We start from the raw sequence: 19790 nt of genomic DNA on the forward strand, positions 1-19790 counted from the left end.
CAACTTGGATGTTTCTTCCATGATCCAAAATATAGAAACATAATGCATATTTTTGTCCATCTGATTGATTTTAAAGATATTTTTTATATACTGTTGCTGTTTTTGAGATAGTTTATATTTTACCTCAACTGTAATTGTATTTAAATATTTTGATACCCATTTATTATTGTTGTATATAAAGAGGTCTCCAGTAGAATACATCTCATAAGTCACATGGTCACATTAAAAAATTTATCAATTATAAACTGATTTAATTCTCCATTTCAGACATATTTAAAAGCAACATGTTCTTTGAAGTGAGATCTCAGGTTATAAGCTTGCCCTCCAAGTTCCCATTTGACCATGTTGTAGCCTCATAAAGTAGCATTTGATTACTTTATTTAGCATTTATCAATAAAGAAAATGTAAACACCAAAAGTAGCAAATAAGACAGTCTTAATGTCATATTTTTTTTTTTATAAATAATTGTAGGTAAACAAATATGTAATTGAGTAATGTTCAATAATAATAATTAAATGGTGTTTGAAACCTTATGTCCATGTTATTATAATTGTTAAGATACAATAAATTATTACATTATTATACAGCAATTTGTTTGTTTTCTTTCATATGATTTAGCTCCCTCATACATGTATATATAGATCATTGTTTTTTTTTTGAATGGTTTGACACTATATAACTATAGTAATTTTGGGGCCCTTTACAGCTTGTTGTTTGGTGTGAGCCAAGGCTCCGTGTTGAAGGGCGTACCTTGACCTATAATGGTTTACTTTTATAGATTGGTATTTGGATGGAGAGTTGTCTCATTGGCACTCATACCAAATCTTTCTGTATCTACATAGATAAGTAGTGATTCATCTGCATGAATTTTTTAAATGGCTTGTTTATAGGATTTTTTCTTCTTTTGAAAATCTAAGGCTCTCTTGTTTAACTACTGTTCCAGGCAAAAGGAGGGTTGAACAATGTTAACTACAGTGTAACCTGTCTATTCAACACATAAGTATTCCAACATCCTTATTTAACCAACACATTTTCATGGTCCCAAAATATGCCTATCATTGCAGAAAAAAATTGAGTATTCTGACACCTTGCTTAATCCAACATTTTTTTCTGGTCCTCAAGTGTGTTATATTACACAGGTTTTACTGTAGTTATATCTGGTTGTTCTGACATCTCATTACTCTGTACTTGTATTAGTAGTATTATTTGTGTGTGCATGCCAAATCTTAATGCATTGATGATAAGTGTTATTTAAAAAGTGGAGATGTGTAATTACCAATGAGACAACTATTCATAAAACCAAAGGACAAACATCAGATATAATACTGGTCACTGTATGGCTTTCCATAATGAGCAATTCACCAATAATGTATAGGTTTTATAGTAAACTATATGCAATGTTGATGGTTTTCTTTTTTAAAAACCTTTTTTAAGTTCCTTGTTGAAAATGCAAGTTTATCACAGTTATTTCACCTTGAATGTTGGGGGGCCTTTGGTTCAATCTCTGGCTTTTTCAAACCAAAGATTTCAAAATTTGTATTTAGTACTTTTCTGCCAATTACACACAATATTTAGGAGTAAAAGCAAAGATTTGTTGGCATGGAGTCAGAACAGGCCTGGTGGTTAAATTTTTAGGTTGAGCTGAAGGCCAGACACAAAAAAAAAAGACTTGTGAGTTTAATAAATGGGTGATGTCTGTATTGGACCCAAACTTGGATAAAATTGAAAATGGAAATGAGGAATGTGTCAAAGAGACAACATCCTGACCAAAGAGGATAAAACAGTTGAAGGCCACCAATCAATCTTCAATACATGGTTTCATTATAAGAAGAAGACCACTCTCTTATAATTGCTAAGGATTGATTTTTCAGACTAGGATAACATGATTCATTTGATATTTGTAATTTCATGTAGCTTTCAGTAACTACCAGTGCTTTGTATCTATTGTTATTCTGTTAGTTGACCAAGTGAGCTTTTCTCATCACTTTCAACTTTGTGTATACTGTCGTCTGTTAACTTTTACAAAATTGTTCTTAAACTACTTGAGCAAAATTAATTAGGGCCCGCCTTTAGGCGTGTCGCCCTATAGTGATCAGTCTGTCCGTCCGTCCGTCCGAATCTAGAGAACCATTATGATTTCATACTTTATACTCTACATGTTTATTAACCACCACCAGAGGGCGTGTCATGATGTATGTACAACTTCCTAGGTCAAAGGCGGGTCGCCCTATAGTGATCAGTCTGTCCGTCCGTCCGTCCTTCTGTCCATAACACTTTAACTTTGTGTCCGCTCCATATCTAGAGAACCATTATGATTTCATACTTTATACTTTACATGTTTATTAACCACCACCAGAGGGTGTGTCATGATGTATGTACAACTTCCTAGGTCAAAGGTCAAGGTAAAAAAACTTTGGTTTCAGTTGACAACCCTGTGTCCTGTGGTGAAGATCGTGTCCGCTCTATATCTTGAGAACCGTTATGATTTCAAAGTTTATACTTGACATGTATATGAACCAACACCAGAGGGTGTGTCATAATTTATGAACGACTGCCTAGGGCAAAGTTAAAGGTCAAAAACTTTGGTTTCAGTTGACAACCCCATGTCCTATGGTAAAGATCGTGTCCGCTCTATATCTTGAGAACCGTTATCATTTCAAAGTTTATACTTGACATGTATATAAACCAACACCAAAGGGTGTGTCATAATTTATTTACAACTTCCTAGGTCAAAGGTCAAAAACTTTGATTTCAGTTGACAAACCCATGTCCTATGGTAAAGATACAATTTTTTAATGCACATTATTCACAGCGGGGCCCACAGAGATGGCTCCCATCTCAATGATATCTAGTTAAACTTGTATTTGATTTAATAAATGTGTCCAATAACCCTGCCTGCAAACCATCATTGACAACGTTGCTAAAAATAGAACATAGGCCTAGGTTAGCAACACAAGATCTTTAGAGCCTCTTGTTTTTCATACTAGATAATTAAGCAAGCCATTTGCAACTCTTTGTTTGGTCTTGTCTTGACAAAGTCAAAATAATAAGACTTACACATGCTGTTTCTGGCATCAGCTACATCAGCAATGTAGTTGGTGATTATGTTAGTTTATGGTAACCACTGATAAATATAACACTGCATGATGATGAACAAGTATGTGTCCATAGTACACGGTTGCCCCACTCATACTATCACTTTCTATGTCCAGTGGACTGTGCAATTAGGGTCAACACTGTAATTTGGCATATATATGATGAAGATCGTGTACAGGACAGGAAGTTATATATACAGTAACTAGGATTAGCGTTATACTTTATTGAACAAGCAGTTAATAACACAGAAGTAAATAATATTCTCCACCAGTAAATATCTCAACAAAAATTAAACAAGTTTACAAATCATAACAACCTTTAATTGCACTAATGGTATTTTCTGCAGTATTTTAAAATGTAGCAAAATTTGAGTTGGATTGATTTCAATAAAAATCCAAAAAAAATTAGAAAAATATCAAATTTGTAGAAAAATATTAATCTTTATTTAATTTAAAATGTTTAACTATATCAGTATCAGAAAACAGTTATTAAAAAATAATCATGTCAGAAAATAAGTAGAATAGCCAGAATATGGTTTATTCAAATGAGAATAAAGTGAAATGTTTTATGCTAGTCTCAGTAAGAAATAAAAACAATCTAAACACTTATTGGAAAATCTTTAGAAGCAAATATTTATTCAACCAATTTAAAATTATCTCCCTTGTTAATATTTTGTAATCCTTATTAAAATCATTAGAAAAACAATTAGACACATAACCAATTATTTGTTTAACAAATTTAAAATTATCTCCCTTATTTTGTTCCTTAATAAATGTTTAAATATAATAAAAATCAGAAAAATGCAACTATATATTCTAATAATTTTTAGAAAATTGCTTTTCGAAATATTCCAATAAATGTTAAAATTTATTTGAAAAATACTTCAAAACAGTTAGTAATTCGACCAACCTAAAATTATTACCTTTTAATTATTCTGTAATAAGTGTTCAAATTCAATGAAAAATACTTAGAAAAACACTTATTTATTCAACCAATCGAGAATTATTTCCCTTTTGTTATTTAGTAATAAGTGTTCATTCATTGAAACATTTAAAAGAAGAAAATATTTATTCAACCAACCTATAATTATCTCCCATTTTGTTATTTCATAGTAAGTGTTTTAAAATTTATTGAAACAATACAAAGGCAATGATTTATTTGGCCACTAAAAAAGGATATTTTTTTTATTTATGCCAACGATTTTAAAACAATTAAAATTATTTAAGTATAAGGCTACTAGCAGGAATGAAAATAAAATATATACAAATTTACAAATTCTCAGAAAAAAAAATAATACAGCAGATTGTTGTAAGTCAGAAAGGTCTTTTAAAAATGTCTGATTTTAAATACCACAGAATAATAAATAGAGTTTGTATCATGTAAAGATAAAGCTTAACAATATATGGAACACAAATTAATGGCAACACATATAAAAAAAACAATATATGGAACCCATGCTTAAAGCAAAACATATTTAAAGACATGCATAGTATACATTAAGGCTCCTACAGTAACACATGTAGTGTCTTTAAAAGACTTCATTTTTAAAAAATGATTTAAAGAAATTTTATAAATAAATTCAAGTGCTATGGCACTAAGCCTTTAAAAGACTTCATTTTAAAAAAAAACAATTGTTTAAAGATTCATCATAAAAATTTTCAACATTATGGCACTTAAGTTAAGACTAGAAAAAAAACATATGCAAAAGCTGAAAGGTATTTGTATAAAGGAGTATACTGGATGAAAAACTTGTTACAGAAAAGTACATTGTAAGGGAAATAACTCCATATCTTTTTAAAAAAAAATCAGATCATTCCTAGATTCTTACATTATATTAGGTTCTAAGGCATTCTATTCTTACAGCCTTGAATTGTTATAGCATGATTATGAAACAAAAGCAAAAGTTAATAAAAATAACTTGCCCAAACAATATGGTCATCCATCTTTAAAAAGAACCAGCAACCTCGTTTATTAAAATATCAATATTCATCACAGGCAATTTATCTTTATTAGTATAAAATAAATGAAAGTTATTATGGAAAAAAATTCCGAAAATTAATATAAATTACTGGGGAAATAGCCTTTTAGCACTAATGCAATGTAAAGCAATCATTCCCTATTTCCATTCTCAGTTTTATCAATCAATCCTGCACTATGAGGTGGAACAAGGGCACAATAGTATTATTAATAAGTGAACAGGCACACAGTTTTAAGCAGATTGGTCATTGAACTTCCTCTTTTTGAGGCCAGCACCGTACTCTAAATAATTACTATTGCATACAAATATATAATAAAAATAAAGCTATCTAACCTAATTGCACAATTAAATAAAATACAGAATACAAATTATGATTATGAAAAAATACAAAATACATCAATGATACAATATCGACGGCAATCTAACAACACAACATAAAAATAAAAAGATGTGGTATGATTGCAACATGAGACAACTCTTCACAAGAGACCAAATGACATAGAAGTTACAAATATAATAATTTTCAACTAACAAACAAAATACTGTATAATAGATTTGTTTCTACAAGTTTTATAATGCCTATTTTTGATACAGCAAAAAGGGGTGGTAGGTTGGGTCTCATCCCATTTCCCAAGGAAAATAAATGCTAAATTCCCACTTCTAGTTAAAATAATGTGTTATATCAAGCATCATGATATCATCAAAATCTTAAAATCAAATATTCCCAATGATTGAACTAGTCATTCCTTAATTCCTGCTCATTAAATATCTCATGAAAAAGGCCCTTCGACCCCTCAACAATTAGTAGAGACACTTCTGCAAAAACTTCAATAATGTTTAATGAGTGGAGGGTAATATATTAATACTTATGTCATAAAATCAATATGTAGAATAAACAAAAATGGCAGCATTCATTTTAAAAGAAACCAAAACATATTTTTCAAACTTATGAAAAATAATTTGAAAAAAAATGGGACAGTATCAATTTATATGAATGTAACAGATCTCTTTTAAAGGATTACACATATATTTTTCTAGAGGTTATCAAGTTGTTAACTGAGTCATATAACTCATAAACTGAATAATTATCTGAAGGACTTTAACTAAATTTGTGAGTTAAGGGTCCAGTTAACACACACACAAAAAGTTTGTTAAATCCTCTAATAGCTAGCAAATCAAGCATTCGTTATTTTTATAGATCTCAACTTTCTTGGAGGAAACTCCAGAATTCTTTTCAATGAACAAATACATTACAGTGAAATCAACATACCATAGTTTTTACATAAGTTAAGAAAGTAGTCTCAGCAATGTCTATAAAAGAATAAACCAAGGACAAAAGTTCTAGCAACCAATCGCATTCAAGTATTTGTAGATATGCTAATCATTTACAAATTATTATGCACCAATTCACCAAAAGAAATGTAAATATATTAATTTTTAAACAAACTTATGGAATATTCATTTGGTAATATAAACTGAGATTCGTTATATAATTATCAAAAGCACAAATTATCTCCCTTGATTAGTTGATAATTGGAAATACTGTTCTTAAAGACTTTTTGTTTAATATGAGTCTTTTAATTTTTCTGGACCATCTGTTCCAAAATGCATCAATTTTCTGTATGCAGCTGGTCCGTTCCAATATCCCCTGAAAAAGATACATGGATTTAAAATTTTTTTTTTTTTTGCACATTCAAATTCTAAGCAAAATAAATAGAATCTTCAGAACTGATAAAGTTATGGGTTACACAACCCTTGCAACAACTATGTAAGGGCTTTGTTGGTTTTCTTTGGAAATGAAAATGTTCTGCCTCTATACAACATACCCTAATTTCAGTGACAGTCCAAAAGAGTAGGGGCATTAAGGTTACAATGTACCAAATAGAATTACATGAGCGCAGCCATTTTATGAAGGGAACATGACATAGAGATAAAAATAGATGGCTCTCTGTGATTGGTTGTTATATCATTTATGTATTTTTTTCCTGGAAAGCCTTATGAATAAAGTTTCACGCAAGCACAAATTTGTTCTTAAATGTATAGGATGAAGGGTCGGATTTTTTTTTTTTAATGTTGATCAAAATTAGGGAAAATTTACTGCGAAATCGCAAGGTATCGTAAAATACGCCAAAATTCACCAAGAAAAGCCATGGGACCATATATATGTAAGTGCGGTAAAATCACAATTAGATATCACGCTCCAATTAGACAACAGCAGTTTTTCCATAATTAGTTTATTAAAGACGCCTTTTAAGGAGATAATTGCTAAAAATAGCATTGCCGGTAATGGGGCCCCCATTTAGTACTTTATAATCTTAAGGTGGTACCTAACACTACAGGGAGATAACTCTGTAAAGTCAGCTAAAGTTTTAATGATGTTGTGTTGTAAAAGGAAAATTATGCTTCTCAATGATCAAAATTGGTGTTTGTCAAAATGCTACATAACCAGTGTATTTTTTTCTGACAAAAACTGTTGGTTCAAAAATTTTTAAATTTTTATATTTTTATTAAAGTCTCAAAGTAAATACTTTGACAAAATTTTATGAAAATTAAACATGCCAAATTAATTTTAGTGAAAGTGTTGGGTACCACCTTAAGGCCAGGTTTTGGCCCAAGAAAATAATTTCAAGCCATTTTTTTCTATTCGTCCATCATTCCCTAATGGTTAGTTTTTAGTACAATAAATATTCTCTTTATGTTATTTTTTATCTATTTTTCTCTTTTCTTTCATTATTTTAACACATTTATTCTGTATAGTAGTCTAATAATTATGACCCTCCTACAACAGCTTAACCAATCAACAAATTTGTTTGTAACCTTAATTTTTATTAGATATTCGTTGTCAAATATGGTGAAGGGTTAAAGCCTCGGTCACACCTGAATGGATAGCTCGTACGGATGACTAACTGATCATTTTTTTTTCAATCCGTTCATGTCCGTTAGACGTCCGTCCATATCCTTTGCAAGTCCGTTTAGCGTACATTTTATCCGTCCACATCTGTTCTGTCCAGTGAAAATTTTTGAGCATGTTCAAAACTTTGAACGGATCTCCAATGATGAAATGTCCATTGACAGTCCAGTAGGCGTCCGTTCTGTACCGTACTCGTCTGTTTTGTTTCCGTTTTGTATCCATTATGTGTCAGTTATACATCCGTTGAAGGTCTGGAAGATAAATTCGCCAACGCACTTGTACCGGACATTTAACGGATAAAACGCATGTTGAGGGAATGAGAAACGGACTTCTACCGGACATTTAACAGATGATGAACAGATCAAAAATGGATAAATGCCAATTGAAAATTTCGCGTCAGAAATGCCAATTATTGGTATGTCAGATTTCTTAAGGTTCATGAATTCTTATTATTCATAATCGATCTTAGATTAAGGGCACATCTTCACAATCAAGCAGCTCTTATTCAGGCCAGACACTGCCCTTTTGAAGAACAAACCAAAACCAGTTACACAGAAACATTTTGAATATTAATGCAGTTTACATGTATTATTATTGTAGCCTTTAATTTATCTGTATATCTTGTTCATCTGTTTATCCGGTACACTTCCATTAGGCGTCTGTTTTATGCGGTACTGGTCTGTTTGATGTACATTTGACATCCGTTCTCTCCGGTACATTTCCGTTTCTTGTACGTGCATATCTGGTGTGTACCTGTTATGCATTTGTTACACTTCCATTTTATTAGATCAGTACATCAACGGACTCCCAACGGATAACAGTTTTGTCAACAGACAACTTTTATTTTCATCCTTTAGGCGTCCTTTCGTGCTATCCGGTAAGGTGTGACTGAGGCTTAAGATTTGTAACTATAACTATAAAGGAAGCCATCATTTTGAACTCCAATTCTTGTTTTTTGGTATGTAATTTCTAAAATATTTTTACAAAAATGTCACATTTTGTGCCTTAAAATCTTCTTCTTGTCATTATTGAAACCCTTCAGAAACAATTAGCATGGAAATAACCATGATAACTATATTGTTTTTTAAGCTTAAGTACTGTCTCAAATATCCATTCACCCAGCTTTGCTACACACAACTAAGTAAACTCAATTTTCAACAGTAAAATCTATTTTTCACAAAGGCCAAACTTAGAACACAATACACATGATACAGTTATCTTCTAATAACTATATCATCAGTCTTACTTTAACATCATATTCCAGTATATTATAGGTATAATATCTTACTTTAACATCATATTCAAGTATATCATTGGTATAATATCTTACTTTAACATCATATTCCAGTATATCATAGGTATAATATCTTACTTTAACATCATATTCCAGTATATCATAGGTATAATATCTTACTTTAACATCATATTCCAGTATATCATTGGTATAATATCTTACTTTAACATCATATTCCAGTATATCATAGGTATAATATCTTACTTTAACATCATGTTCCAGTATATCATAGGTATAATATCTTTCTTCACATGGTACATTGACCGTCTCTCTTTCCCTTGGTCAATGGGGAAGGTCTCCAGTGGCAAACTATCATAATTAAACTCGGCCATTATACATTTTTCACGTCCAGTTATCAACGGGCAGGAAGTGTAGCCATCATACTGAAATAAAAATATTCACTGTAAATACTTATACAATATCTAATGGGAGAATTTAAATAGAGAAAATTTTTCAAAGATAAACTGAACAACGCATTAAATCACAAATGAGCGTAGTGTTGTTCGGTGACATGAGCGAAATATTTTTCAATTATTTGAAATCTTCTATTAGTTATTTATTTTATTACATTAGCAAATGGCTAATTTTCTTAATTTAAAGTAGAATATAAAATGAACTATATCTTTTTCTAAACATTCACAATTTGTTTTGATTCAACATCATCAGACAACCCCAATTTTTGTATGACGTCAGAGGAGTGAAATAACCAAGTTTATTTCACATGTGAAATTATTGGTTTTTATTTCACTGAGAAATCAATGTAATTCATTGCAACCAATGTAATTATTGCATTTATTATTGCAATTCTTTAACAACATACAAAATTTGAGATTTTGTTATTGTGATTTTATTAAAAAAAATCTAGTGTAGGTAAATGTAGATCTTGTCATGATGATCCTTTTGCAGTTTTAACTATTAATTATACTTCGTAAATGTTACTCTTATATTTTTTTTTTATTTAAATTTTATTCTACTGCTTAGATCAATTTTTGTTTCTGTAAATTCAGAAATTATTGTATGCATTTATTATTGCAAGTTTATTATTTTAGATTAAAATGGGATTTTTATCTTCGTGATATTGAGAAAAACCCTGTTCAATTCGCATAAAAAATATTAAAATGCAAGTTTAAATCATTGCGTTTATACCCCTGTTTGATTTTTTCGCAATTATAAAAACATCGCAATAATTTCTGAATTTACAGTATCTAGATATTTATACCTTAACATAAGCAGGTTTTCCACTCATTACAGCTGTCAGGTTTTTCTCCAAGTATCCACTCTGGGAGGCTGCAAGCAGTAAGATATAATTATTAATGATTCTACAAATCCAGTGTGTGTCTGAAAGTCCATGCATCAAGAGATGGTTAAAGGTTCAGTGGCAAATATTACTTGTACATGACTAAGAATATAAATAATATATGAATATGAACCTCACCGTGTAAAATACCAATACATTGGAGATTGTTTAGTAGCTAACAAGGTAACTGTCCACAGGAAGACGAATTCCCCAATCCTGACACAATATCAGGGTAGACCAGTGTTGACTCTTAACCTAATGCTGCATATTAAGTAAAGAGCAGCAAATACATATTTTCAAGTCTTTAATTTAACTCAATTGAGGGTCAATCCTATGTTGTCCCTTATTGAATGAATGTCTCACAAAAAAATAGTTTAGATTCAAATCTTGTTTTCCTGGTCATTTACAAGATTGATACACATGACTGTCACATGACTTTATAAATACTTTACCTGCTGCTGCTGCTGTCTTTGATGTTGGAGCGTTAAAACAATCTCCGATGGCAAAGATGTTTGGATATTTTTTATGTTGTAGTGTGCCTTGATCAACATCTACATAACCAGCTTCATCTACCAAACAACTCTTCCTCACTGGGTCAGGTGTAGACATGGGAGGTGTAATGTGCATAAAGTCATACTACAATAAAAAGTAATTATACAACTAATCTGTAAGTTCAGAATTGTTTGCATATTTCTAATATTGAGAAAATTGTGATAGAAATTAAGATGTTGGAAAAAAAATCATTCATTGGATACAAACTTTCGTTGGTTTCAAGGGTACAGGTGTATAACTAAATCATTTGCTCAAGGGGACAACACATTTCTATTAGGCTTGTATTCAGAGTTCAACAAGAAACTAAATATCCACGAACATACAATTTTTCCTTAATCTACCAATGAACATAAACATGATAAATAAATCTACAGTACAATATAAATAGCCTTTTAAGTCTTGGTGGTGTAATGGGCTATGTAGTTAAACTACTGCATCGTTAGCCTGTTGACATGCAGGTTGTGAGTTTGAGTCCAGGACATGGCATGTGACCGGACCCTGAACCCAATCTTAATTGACTTAGATTGTCAGTTTTCCTTCCAAATGTTGTTGGTACTCTACAGGCATGGCAGCTTCCTGCACAAAAAATTTACCACCACAAAATAGTTGAAAATAGAGTTTAAAACAAATCAATCAATCATTCTAATGCAACATTGTTTGTGATATTCATTTTCATTGGAGAACGACATCAATTTTCATATATGGCATCAATTCACAATTGATGCTATGAAAACGTACATGCTAGCCCAGACAAGTAATGACAGATTTTAAATGTATGATTTGATCTTGTCTTCTGTCAGTTTCACTAGAATGGAGATAACAATATAGTATTTTAAGCTCTGAAAGCATCAATTGGTGATTTAATGGTTGCAAATACCCAATACTGGCTTTGCTAACCCTCCGCTGGTAAACTTAATTTACAACCCTCAAATCACCAATAGACATGATAGATGCCATCTGAGCTTAAAAAACAATACAGATATCGTCTCATTATATATAGCCTTACCTTATAGGTTTGAGTTTCTCCAGGACTGTCTAGTTTCTGAAATATAGCCTTACCTTATAAGTTTGAGTTTCTCCAGGACTGTCTAGTTTCTGAAATATAGCCTCTCTTTTATCTGTATTCACTTCTATCAAATTTCTTTGATAATTGATTTTGATATCCCTGTAAAACATAACAATTAACAAATTAATAAATATTCCTTAGACTTACAACCTCATTTTAATTTCTATAAGACATTCTTCAAATGCTTTGAGAATACACCCGAGGTAAATTATGGATAGATACCTATTTTCTTCTTAGGCTAGACATTGAAAATGTATACACAGCAGCCCAAATTTAACTCAATATTTTATGAATTTTGAAAATTAAAGCTTTTTAAAATACACTCGCGGAATCTTTTTGAATTTTATATTATTTCTTATTCAAATATTTACTTTTCCCCCATAGACCACTCTCTAGTTCTTTTTTATGAACGAGTCGTGAGTACAAACCCCTCTCATGTGGATGCATTCCACTCCAATCTTAATTGACTAGGATTGTCAGTTTTCCTATGAAAGGTTGGTGGTTTTCTCCAAGCACTTCTGCTTCCTCCACCAATAAAAACTGGCCACCACGAAAAAGCCCAAAAGCGGTGCTTTAAAGTAGCTTTAAAACACCAAAAATCATATCAAATCTACACATTAGTAAAAGCATCCCACTACAAGACCATGATCATGGAGGTTAATTGAGCAGGGTTTGTACTCACAACCTCAGGGTTGATTGGCTAGTGAATAAAGTAATAACTTCTTAGATTACTTGGCCATCGAGGCCCACTAATGTGTAGAAGGTAGATAACTATTATATAAGTGGAAGGTTTAGCTGGCTAAACATGTAAAACCAGGTTTAACCAATTATTTAAAAAAAAAAACGCCTTTGACAGTTTTTTCCAATTGTTCAGTTGAATTTCTGCAGCAATCCCTAGTTGCTGCACCACAGCTCATAGGTCCTTATGATATTTTTAAATAAAGATAGATGTGTGGTCCGCAAATCGTCATAAAGTATCATAAGGACCTAAGAGTTATAGTTCCACAGCTAAGGAAACACTAAAGTGTTGTTGTTATAACTGATTTAACTTTTTATGTTTTTATCATAAAAATCCTGCATACCCAAGGTATCCAATTTAGGGATTCTATTGTACAGCAATTTACCACGCATGGGTCACTATCATTTGTTATTTTTTATTTATAATGTATTATGAAACCTACCTACTATCCACCACTTTATGTAGGCCAGCAGCATACTTTTTCACACCAAACAGAACAGATAATGATGTATTATACATAACTGTGGACTTGTCTCTAACACCACTCTGAAATAAAAGATATTAAACACAGTTATATAAACAGTACAGATAATGATGTATTATACATAACAGTGGACTTGTCTCTAACACCACTCTGAAATAAAAAGATATAAAACACAGTAAAATAAACAGTACAGATAATGATGTATTATACATCACTGTGGACTTGTCTCTAACACCACTCTGAAATAAAAGATATTAAACACAGTTAAATAAACAGTACAGATAATGATGTATTATACATCACAGTGGACTTGTCTCTAACACTACTCTGAAATAAAAAGATATAAAAAACAGTTAAATAAACAGTACAGATAATGATGTATTATACATAACAGTGGACTTGTCTCTAACACTACTCTGAAATAAAAAGATATAAAAAACAGTTAAATAAACAGTACAGATAATGATGTATTATACATAACAGTGGACTTGTCTCTAACACCACTCTGAAATAAAAAGATATAAAAAACAGTTAAATAAACAGTACAGATAATGATGTATTATACATAACAGTGGACTTGTCTCTAACACCACTCTGAAATAAAAAGATATAAAAAACAGTTAAATAAACAGAACAGATAATGATGTATTATACATAACAGTGGACTTGTCTCTAACACCACTCTGAAATAAATACAAGAATACATACATGTACATTGACATGCTAATCTAACCAGACTTGTCACTTAAAGTAATGTTAAAGGGAAGAATGTATCCGACAGATCAAAAAAAGGCACATGTGTTACAACTGACATCCACCGGAAGGTGCTGACTTACTATTAAGACCTTATGTTAAGTAGTTTCTGAAAAAGGTTGACAACATTATTTTTTGAAGGAACAAACAGACAAACAGATGGACAAGGCCAATATTGTATTCTATGCCCTGAGGGGGGACGGGGGGGGGGGGGGGGTAACTGACTATCTTTTTGGGTAAAACTGTGCCGACAGCACTTGCCAAATCATACCCTGTTCTAACCAGAAAACATTGAAAAACATACCCTGTTCTAGACACCCTTTAGAAAATGTATACCCTGTTCTAAACCGTATTAAATAGATGCTGTTATAGACCTGGACTCTAGACTGTTTCTTAAACAGTCAAATAAGTGATCCTGTTCTAGACAAGTACTTTGTTTAAAATAAAACCTGTTCTCACCAGCAGGGTATGAAAAAGGGACCCTGTTCTAACTAGCAGGGCATGAAAAGGCGACCCTGTTTTGCGGCACACTCATACCATTAAAAATATACAAAGTAACCCTCTCGGGATTCTAAGCTACAATGGCATCAATTTGTGATTTGATATTTGTAAATTTATACCCATTTACTGGCCACGCTAATGCGTCATCAGTAAACTTAATTTGTGACCTACAAATAACCAATTGATGCCGTTGTAGCTTAAAATACAATACAGTTATCTCCAAAAATGCATGCAATAATTGCCTCAGTATTCTAGCTCATTACAGGTACTTGTCAAAGATATAAATCCTACCTTTTGCCAGGCCTCTTCAGCTAAGTACATAATTTTCTGTGGAGCTCCTGCACACTTAACTGGTGTATTTGGCATTGTGAATATAGCATTACCTCCCTTGAACTTTTGAATGGCTGGCCATGTTTTCTGCACATACTCATAGTCATAATTTGAACATAGCATAGGATCCTTGTCAAATCCTTCTGGTAAACCTTTGATCTGAAAAACAAAACAAACAAAGACACATTCAAATTAAGCAATGCACAATCTTTCACTATGCACTTCAATCTGACAGCTCAACTCCTGAAGGCCAAAATGAAGAAAGTCCAAGTAGATTTAAAAGCTCTATTTACATGTAAAAGTGCATGGATTTGGTGCAGTAAGGGCCATTACTAAAACTAAAGTGTTTTTATCACAGGACTGACAGGACTCTAATGTCCTGTAAAAATATATTTGGTCCTGTTAACTTTTTTAAATTTTGTAATAGGCACCTGAGAAAATTTGAAGAACTTTATCAATTTGATCAATTTGGTCCTGTAAATGCAAAACCCTGATTTCTATGACTGTTTTATATACCTGAAGATGTAAGTAATACTTATTTGCATAAGTAAATTTGTCAGAATGACTTAGTTCTCTCTTTCAAGTTTTGAACAATCTTAGACTCCTTATGTTCCTTCTAAATATTCTAATATACAAATATTTATTTTACAATCTCTGAAATTTTTCTAATGTTTTGGGAGTCAAAACATGCCACCATTAATACTTTTCTTGCTTGATTATTATAAACTTTTATATCAAATACTCAAATCTGCAGCAGTTATATATAGATAAAAGTTACATACAGTTCAAGACAGTTTTTGTTTTAAAAATAACAAGACTAATAGTAAACATGTTAAACATGTTAAAACCAAACAAATTAACAATTTGCAACAGCAATAAGATTAAATTTAAGAAAAATAATGGAAATAAGAAAATATAGCCTTCACTTTAGACATGTAAATGAGTAAGGGAAATAACTCAGTCTCTAAAATTATTTGCTCATTCCAGATATTATTGGTAAATAAATAAAAAAAAGTTGTATAAGTATTACCCCTAATTGACAGAATGATATTAGAATATTATCAGCAAATATGCATATCCTGTTTTGTTAATGTTTCACATATAATATGAGGCAGGCATTACCTGTGAATGGGGACGAAGTTTGTTTAAATTATTTTTTTTGTAACTTAAATATTTGTTAAAAAAAAGAAACGGAAATACCGTAACGTTTCCGATTTTAGTTCTGCTGTTAGGGATTTTACCAAACTCCGGACAGTGATCGCTTCCGTTCCGGAACTGTTTTCCTTTACTCCATGATTAGTGTAGAGTAGTATTCGGGCCCGTATGCGGATCGGAACTGGAACTGCCGGGGAGTTTGGGATTTTACTTGTGACGTTATTAAGTTGTGACGTTATTAAGTTATGACGTCATGTTCAATGTAAACAAAGAAACGCAATGCATCAGGTAACGTTTATTCATACCAAAGACAAAGAATGATTAAAAATGAAATATTGGTATTGTGTTCCTTGAGTTCCTATATTTTACTAGATTAATCAAAGTCTCACGACAACAAGACCGGAAGAAGGAAGTAGAGTTATGTGTTCTGCAGATCCGGAAATTAAAAAACGCGACAAAAAAAAGATTGAACGATTTTGAGTTCATTAGTACAATGATAATTCGGGAAATTTTCTCGATTTTTTTTTTTTTTTTTTTTTTTTAAATTTTATTTTCTACTGTAATACTGGGACTTCGTCCCCATATTAATGAATGAGAATGCAGGATAACTGGTCTAAAAGTAAGTGCAATAACAATTTTTGAATGTAATTGGGAAAACAATTTTTGAACCAAAGCACCACTGAAATAATGTAGGTTATTACTTGAAATATTTTTACATCAATAAAAACACTGAAATAGTTTGTGAATTTACAAAACTTTAATTAGATTGCTGTATAATGTATGATTTGACTGATTTTTGGAGTTTTAATGCCACTTTTAAGCACTGCATTTAGGCTATTTTATGGTAGTCAGTTTTTATTGGTGGAGGAAGCTGAAGTGCCTGGAGAAAACCACAGACATTCGATAGGAAAACTGACAATCCTAGTCAAGTAAGATTGGAGTAGTGCACCCACATGAGCGGGATTTAAACTCAAAACCTCAGTGTTATCTGGCTAGTAACTACAGAGGCCCTGTATATTGTATGTAATGTTCTAATGAATGTATACATACCAAATTATAGTTCAGCTGAAGACCACAGGCCATGACAAGAAAGTCATACTTTATCTACAAAAACAAATATATCATGTATAATTAGCATCACTCAGTTAAAATTAATGCATTTGTAATAGTGTTGTTGGGTTGTCCAGCTTCATTTTCTAATCTGAATCTCCCAATCATAAGTATAGTCATATATTAGCAATATTCTTGATACCCAATTATCCTCTTAAATTGAAAGCTTTTAATATTACAAAATGATTTATACATCATACATGTACATTAAATCATGTAACTGAAGAATCATAGATTCACAAATTTTCATTTTGTTTGGTCTTCCTGTAAGTTCCATCACTCCATGAGTTAGGTTATTAAACAAATTTTATGTGTTGATAGAATATGGTTTATAAACACTTGTGCAGTAGATGATATTTTTTGTTGGAAAATAAATGGAGATTTTTAGGGTATGTCAACATCATGAACATGGTCAATGACAAAGCAACAAAATAAAAATCAAGATTCATCTAAAGGGAAATAAACAGTTTCAAAATAAAAAGAATGTGCATGGATACATATTGTCAAACTTTGATATGTCACAAGTCCAAGAAATCTACTTCTTTTTGCGAGTACTAACATGACTTGTATTCATTGAAATTACAATAAAAAAGTTTGTATTACCTCTTCACCAGTTGCAGTGGTAACAGTACAGTTCTTAGGGTCAAAGGCCTCAGCTGTAGTTTTCAGCCAATCAGCTTTCTTAGGTATGACCTCTGACATTTTCTTCCCTGAATCTTCAACTTTCTTGATACCTCCTCCAACAAGTGTAAACCAAGGTTGATAATAGTGGTCCTGAAATAAGAATAATTGCTGTCTATCTATTTTTTTTTTTTTTTTCACTTACCATACTTACCTTGGATTCATTTATTTTAGTGGGCACCAATTTTCGTGGATGAAGGAAAACTTGCATATTCGTTGACATTTAATTTTGTGGTTTTTCCGAAGTCTGTATACAAGCCTTTAGAACATTTGTCATTCGTTGAACATTTAATTTCGTGGTTAACCTATATCAACAAAATCCACGAAAATTGGTAACCAAAGAATAATAATGAATCCACAGTATCATGTTTATTTGTTTTGTCATAACTCAGTGTACTGGTTTTCTTCTTTGAATTGTGCCATGGAAACAGCAGAAGTTTGGAAAATTTCAAAATACTCTTAATGTTCTGAAAATTTACAGAAAGATGTAAAGCCATGCACAATGATGCATATACATTTAAATGCATTGCCTGTTTGAAATTTTCGAAATGGCTGCCACTAAGTGGCAATGCTGAATCAGGAAAAGGCAACAACGGTGATTGCTTGCAATGCCAATGGCAAATCTAGTTCCTTTCATCATAACTCAGTGCATTGGTTTTCTTGTTCGCATTATTTCAAATAATATAATTTTGCTCAAAGCAAGTAAGATGGTGGCCTTCACCTACTAATCATGATAATTTTTCCACTTTATTGTACAATATCATAACTAATATCTTACATCTTTTGGTTCAATAATACCAACATGTCCAGCACCCAGTTTCTTTGAAAATTTACTTGCAGTGGCACATCCACCACTACCGGAACCAACAATTAGCAGTTTGTAATGACGTCCTAACGACGTAGAACTTGTCGAAAAACTTTTTGTCGCACTTTTCCTATAGGCTCCCACTAATAGTTTAGTACTCGTCATGTCCCACTTTGTTCCGTAGACGGTGGTATACTAAATGTCAACTGTGTCAAAATGTGTAGTTTAGTTATTATTTTGAATATTGAAACTTCTCTTTGCCAGCTGGCACTCAGACAGAGTTGTCGTTCTTACGCTGTAAAATAACATCCGTGAGGGTCAAAGGAAAATACTATTAGCTTTCGAAAAAGCTCGTCTGTATTGGAGTAGTCGAAAATTCAGTACCGTGTAGGGGAGAAAAAGGGGGGGGGGCGGGGGTATGTTTCGTGGAAACTATGATTGTGCGCATGTGCTAGGAAATGGACGTCTAAATTGCAGCTCCCAAAAATATTTGGAACTTACAGCTTTTCCTAGAGTAATAAATCCCGGAACTTGCTAGTACATCAATATTTGGCTTACATTTGTCATTGTGTGTATGAAAATTATCAAAATGTTTGATATTTCCTTGTAAATTAAAATGTTTATTAATGACCTACCCGAACATGTAACTTGCAATGCAAGACTTTTTGCAGATGACTGTTTATTGTATAGAAATGTAAATAATAGTTCTGATGCACAATTACTTCAAAAAGATTTATCTAGTTTAGTAAAATGGGAAGAGGACTGGCAAATGAATTTTAATCCTGAGAAGTGTTATGTAATTCATATTTCTAAAAAAAGTATTTATTTTCTTAAACCTATCTTCTTCTCACCTCATAGATTTTTTTTATGCACACTAATGTGTTTTTTCATGAACAAACTAACCAAATTTTGGCAATTTTCAACGACTCATAGCTTGAAGAATAGCACGGTGACCCATACTTTTTATTAAATTATCGGAAAAAATCATAGTTAAATCTTTATTTTTTTCAAATTATAAGAAAATTCTGTCTCAAAAAA

General features: G+C 31.7%; 1 protein-coding gene across 1 annotated transcript; it reads right to left on the reverse strand.

The window, feature by feature from the left end:
• Positions 1–3299: 3299 nt before the first annotated feature.
• Positions 3300–19036, reverse strand: LOC143052702 (sulfide:quinone oxidoreductase, mitochondrial-like). The gene is made up of 10 exons (XM_076225789.1): positions 18726–19036; positions 17870–18040; positions 17207–17260; positions 14963–15160; positions 13376–13479; positions 12188–12293; positions 11029–11212; positions 10499–10566; positions 9484–9662; positions 3300–6722 (listed from the first exon to the last, which is right to left on the reverse strand). Exons 1-10 carry the CDS (start codon positions 18915–18917, stop codon positions 6638–6640), a joined length of 1341 nt encoding a protein of 446 aa, XP_076081904.1. The 5' UTR covers positions 18918–19036; the 3' UTR covers positions 3300–6637.
• Positions 19037–19790: the final 754 nt, after the last annotated feature.

This window comes from Mytilus galloprovincialis, chromosome 11 (genome assembly GCF_965363235.1).
Source record: "Mytilus galloprovincialis chromosome 11, xbMytGall1.hap1.1, whole genome shotgun sequence".
In the NCBI taxonomy this organism is placed as follows: Eukaryota; Metazoa; Mollusca; class Bivalvia; order Mytilida; family Mytilidae; genus Mytilus; species Mytilus galloprovincialis.

What these genes read in the sequence shown, in the direction of transcription:
- LOC143052702 (XM_076225789.1), bottom strand. Translation starts at nt 18,917, where the DNA reads ATGACGAGTACTAAACTATTAGTGGGAGCCTATAGGAAAAGTGCGACA. An exon ending in CATAAAGTGGTGGATAGTAG is followed by an intron (nt 12,294 to 13,375) that starts GTAGGTTTCATA and finishes TATGTTTTACAG; the next exon opens with GGATATCAAAATCAATTATC. An exon ending in AAAGACAGCAGCAGCAGCAG is followed by an intron (nt 10,567 to 11,028) that starts GTAAAGTATTTA and finishes TACTGCTTGCAG; the next exon opens with CCTCCCAGAGTGGATACTTG.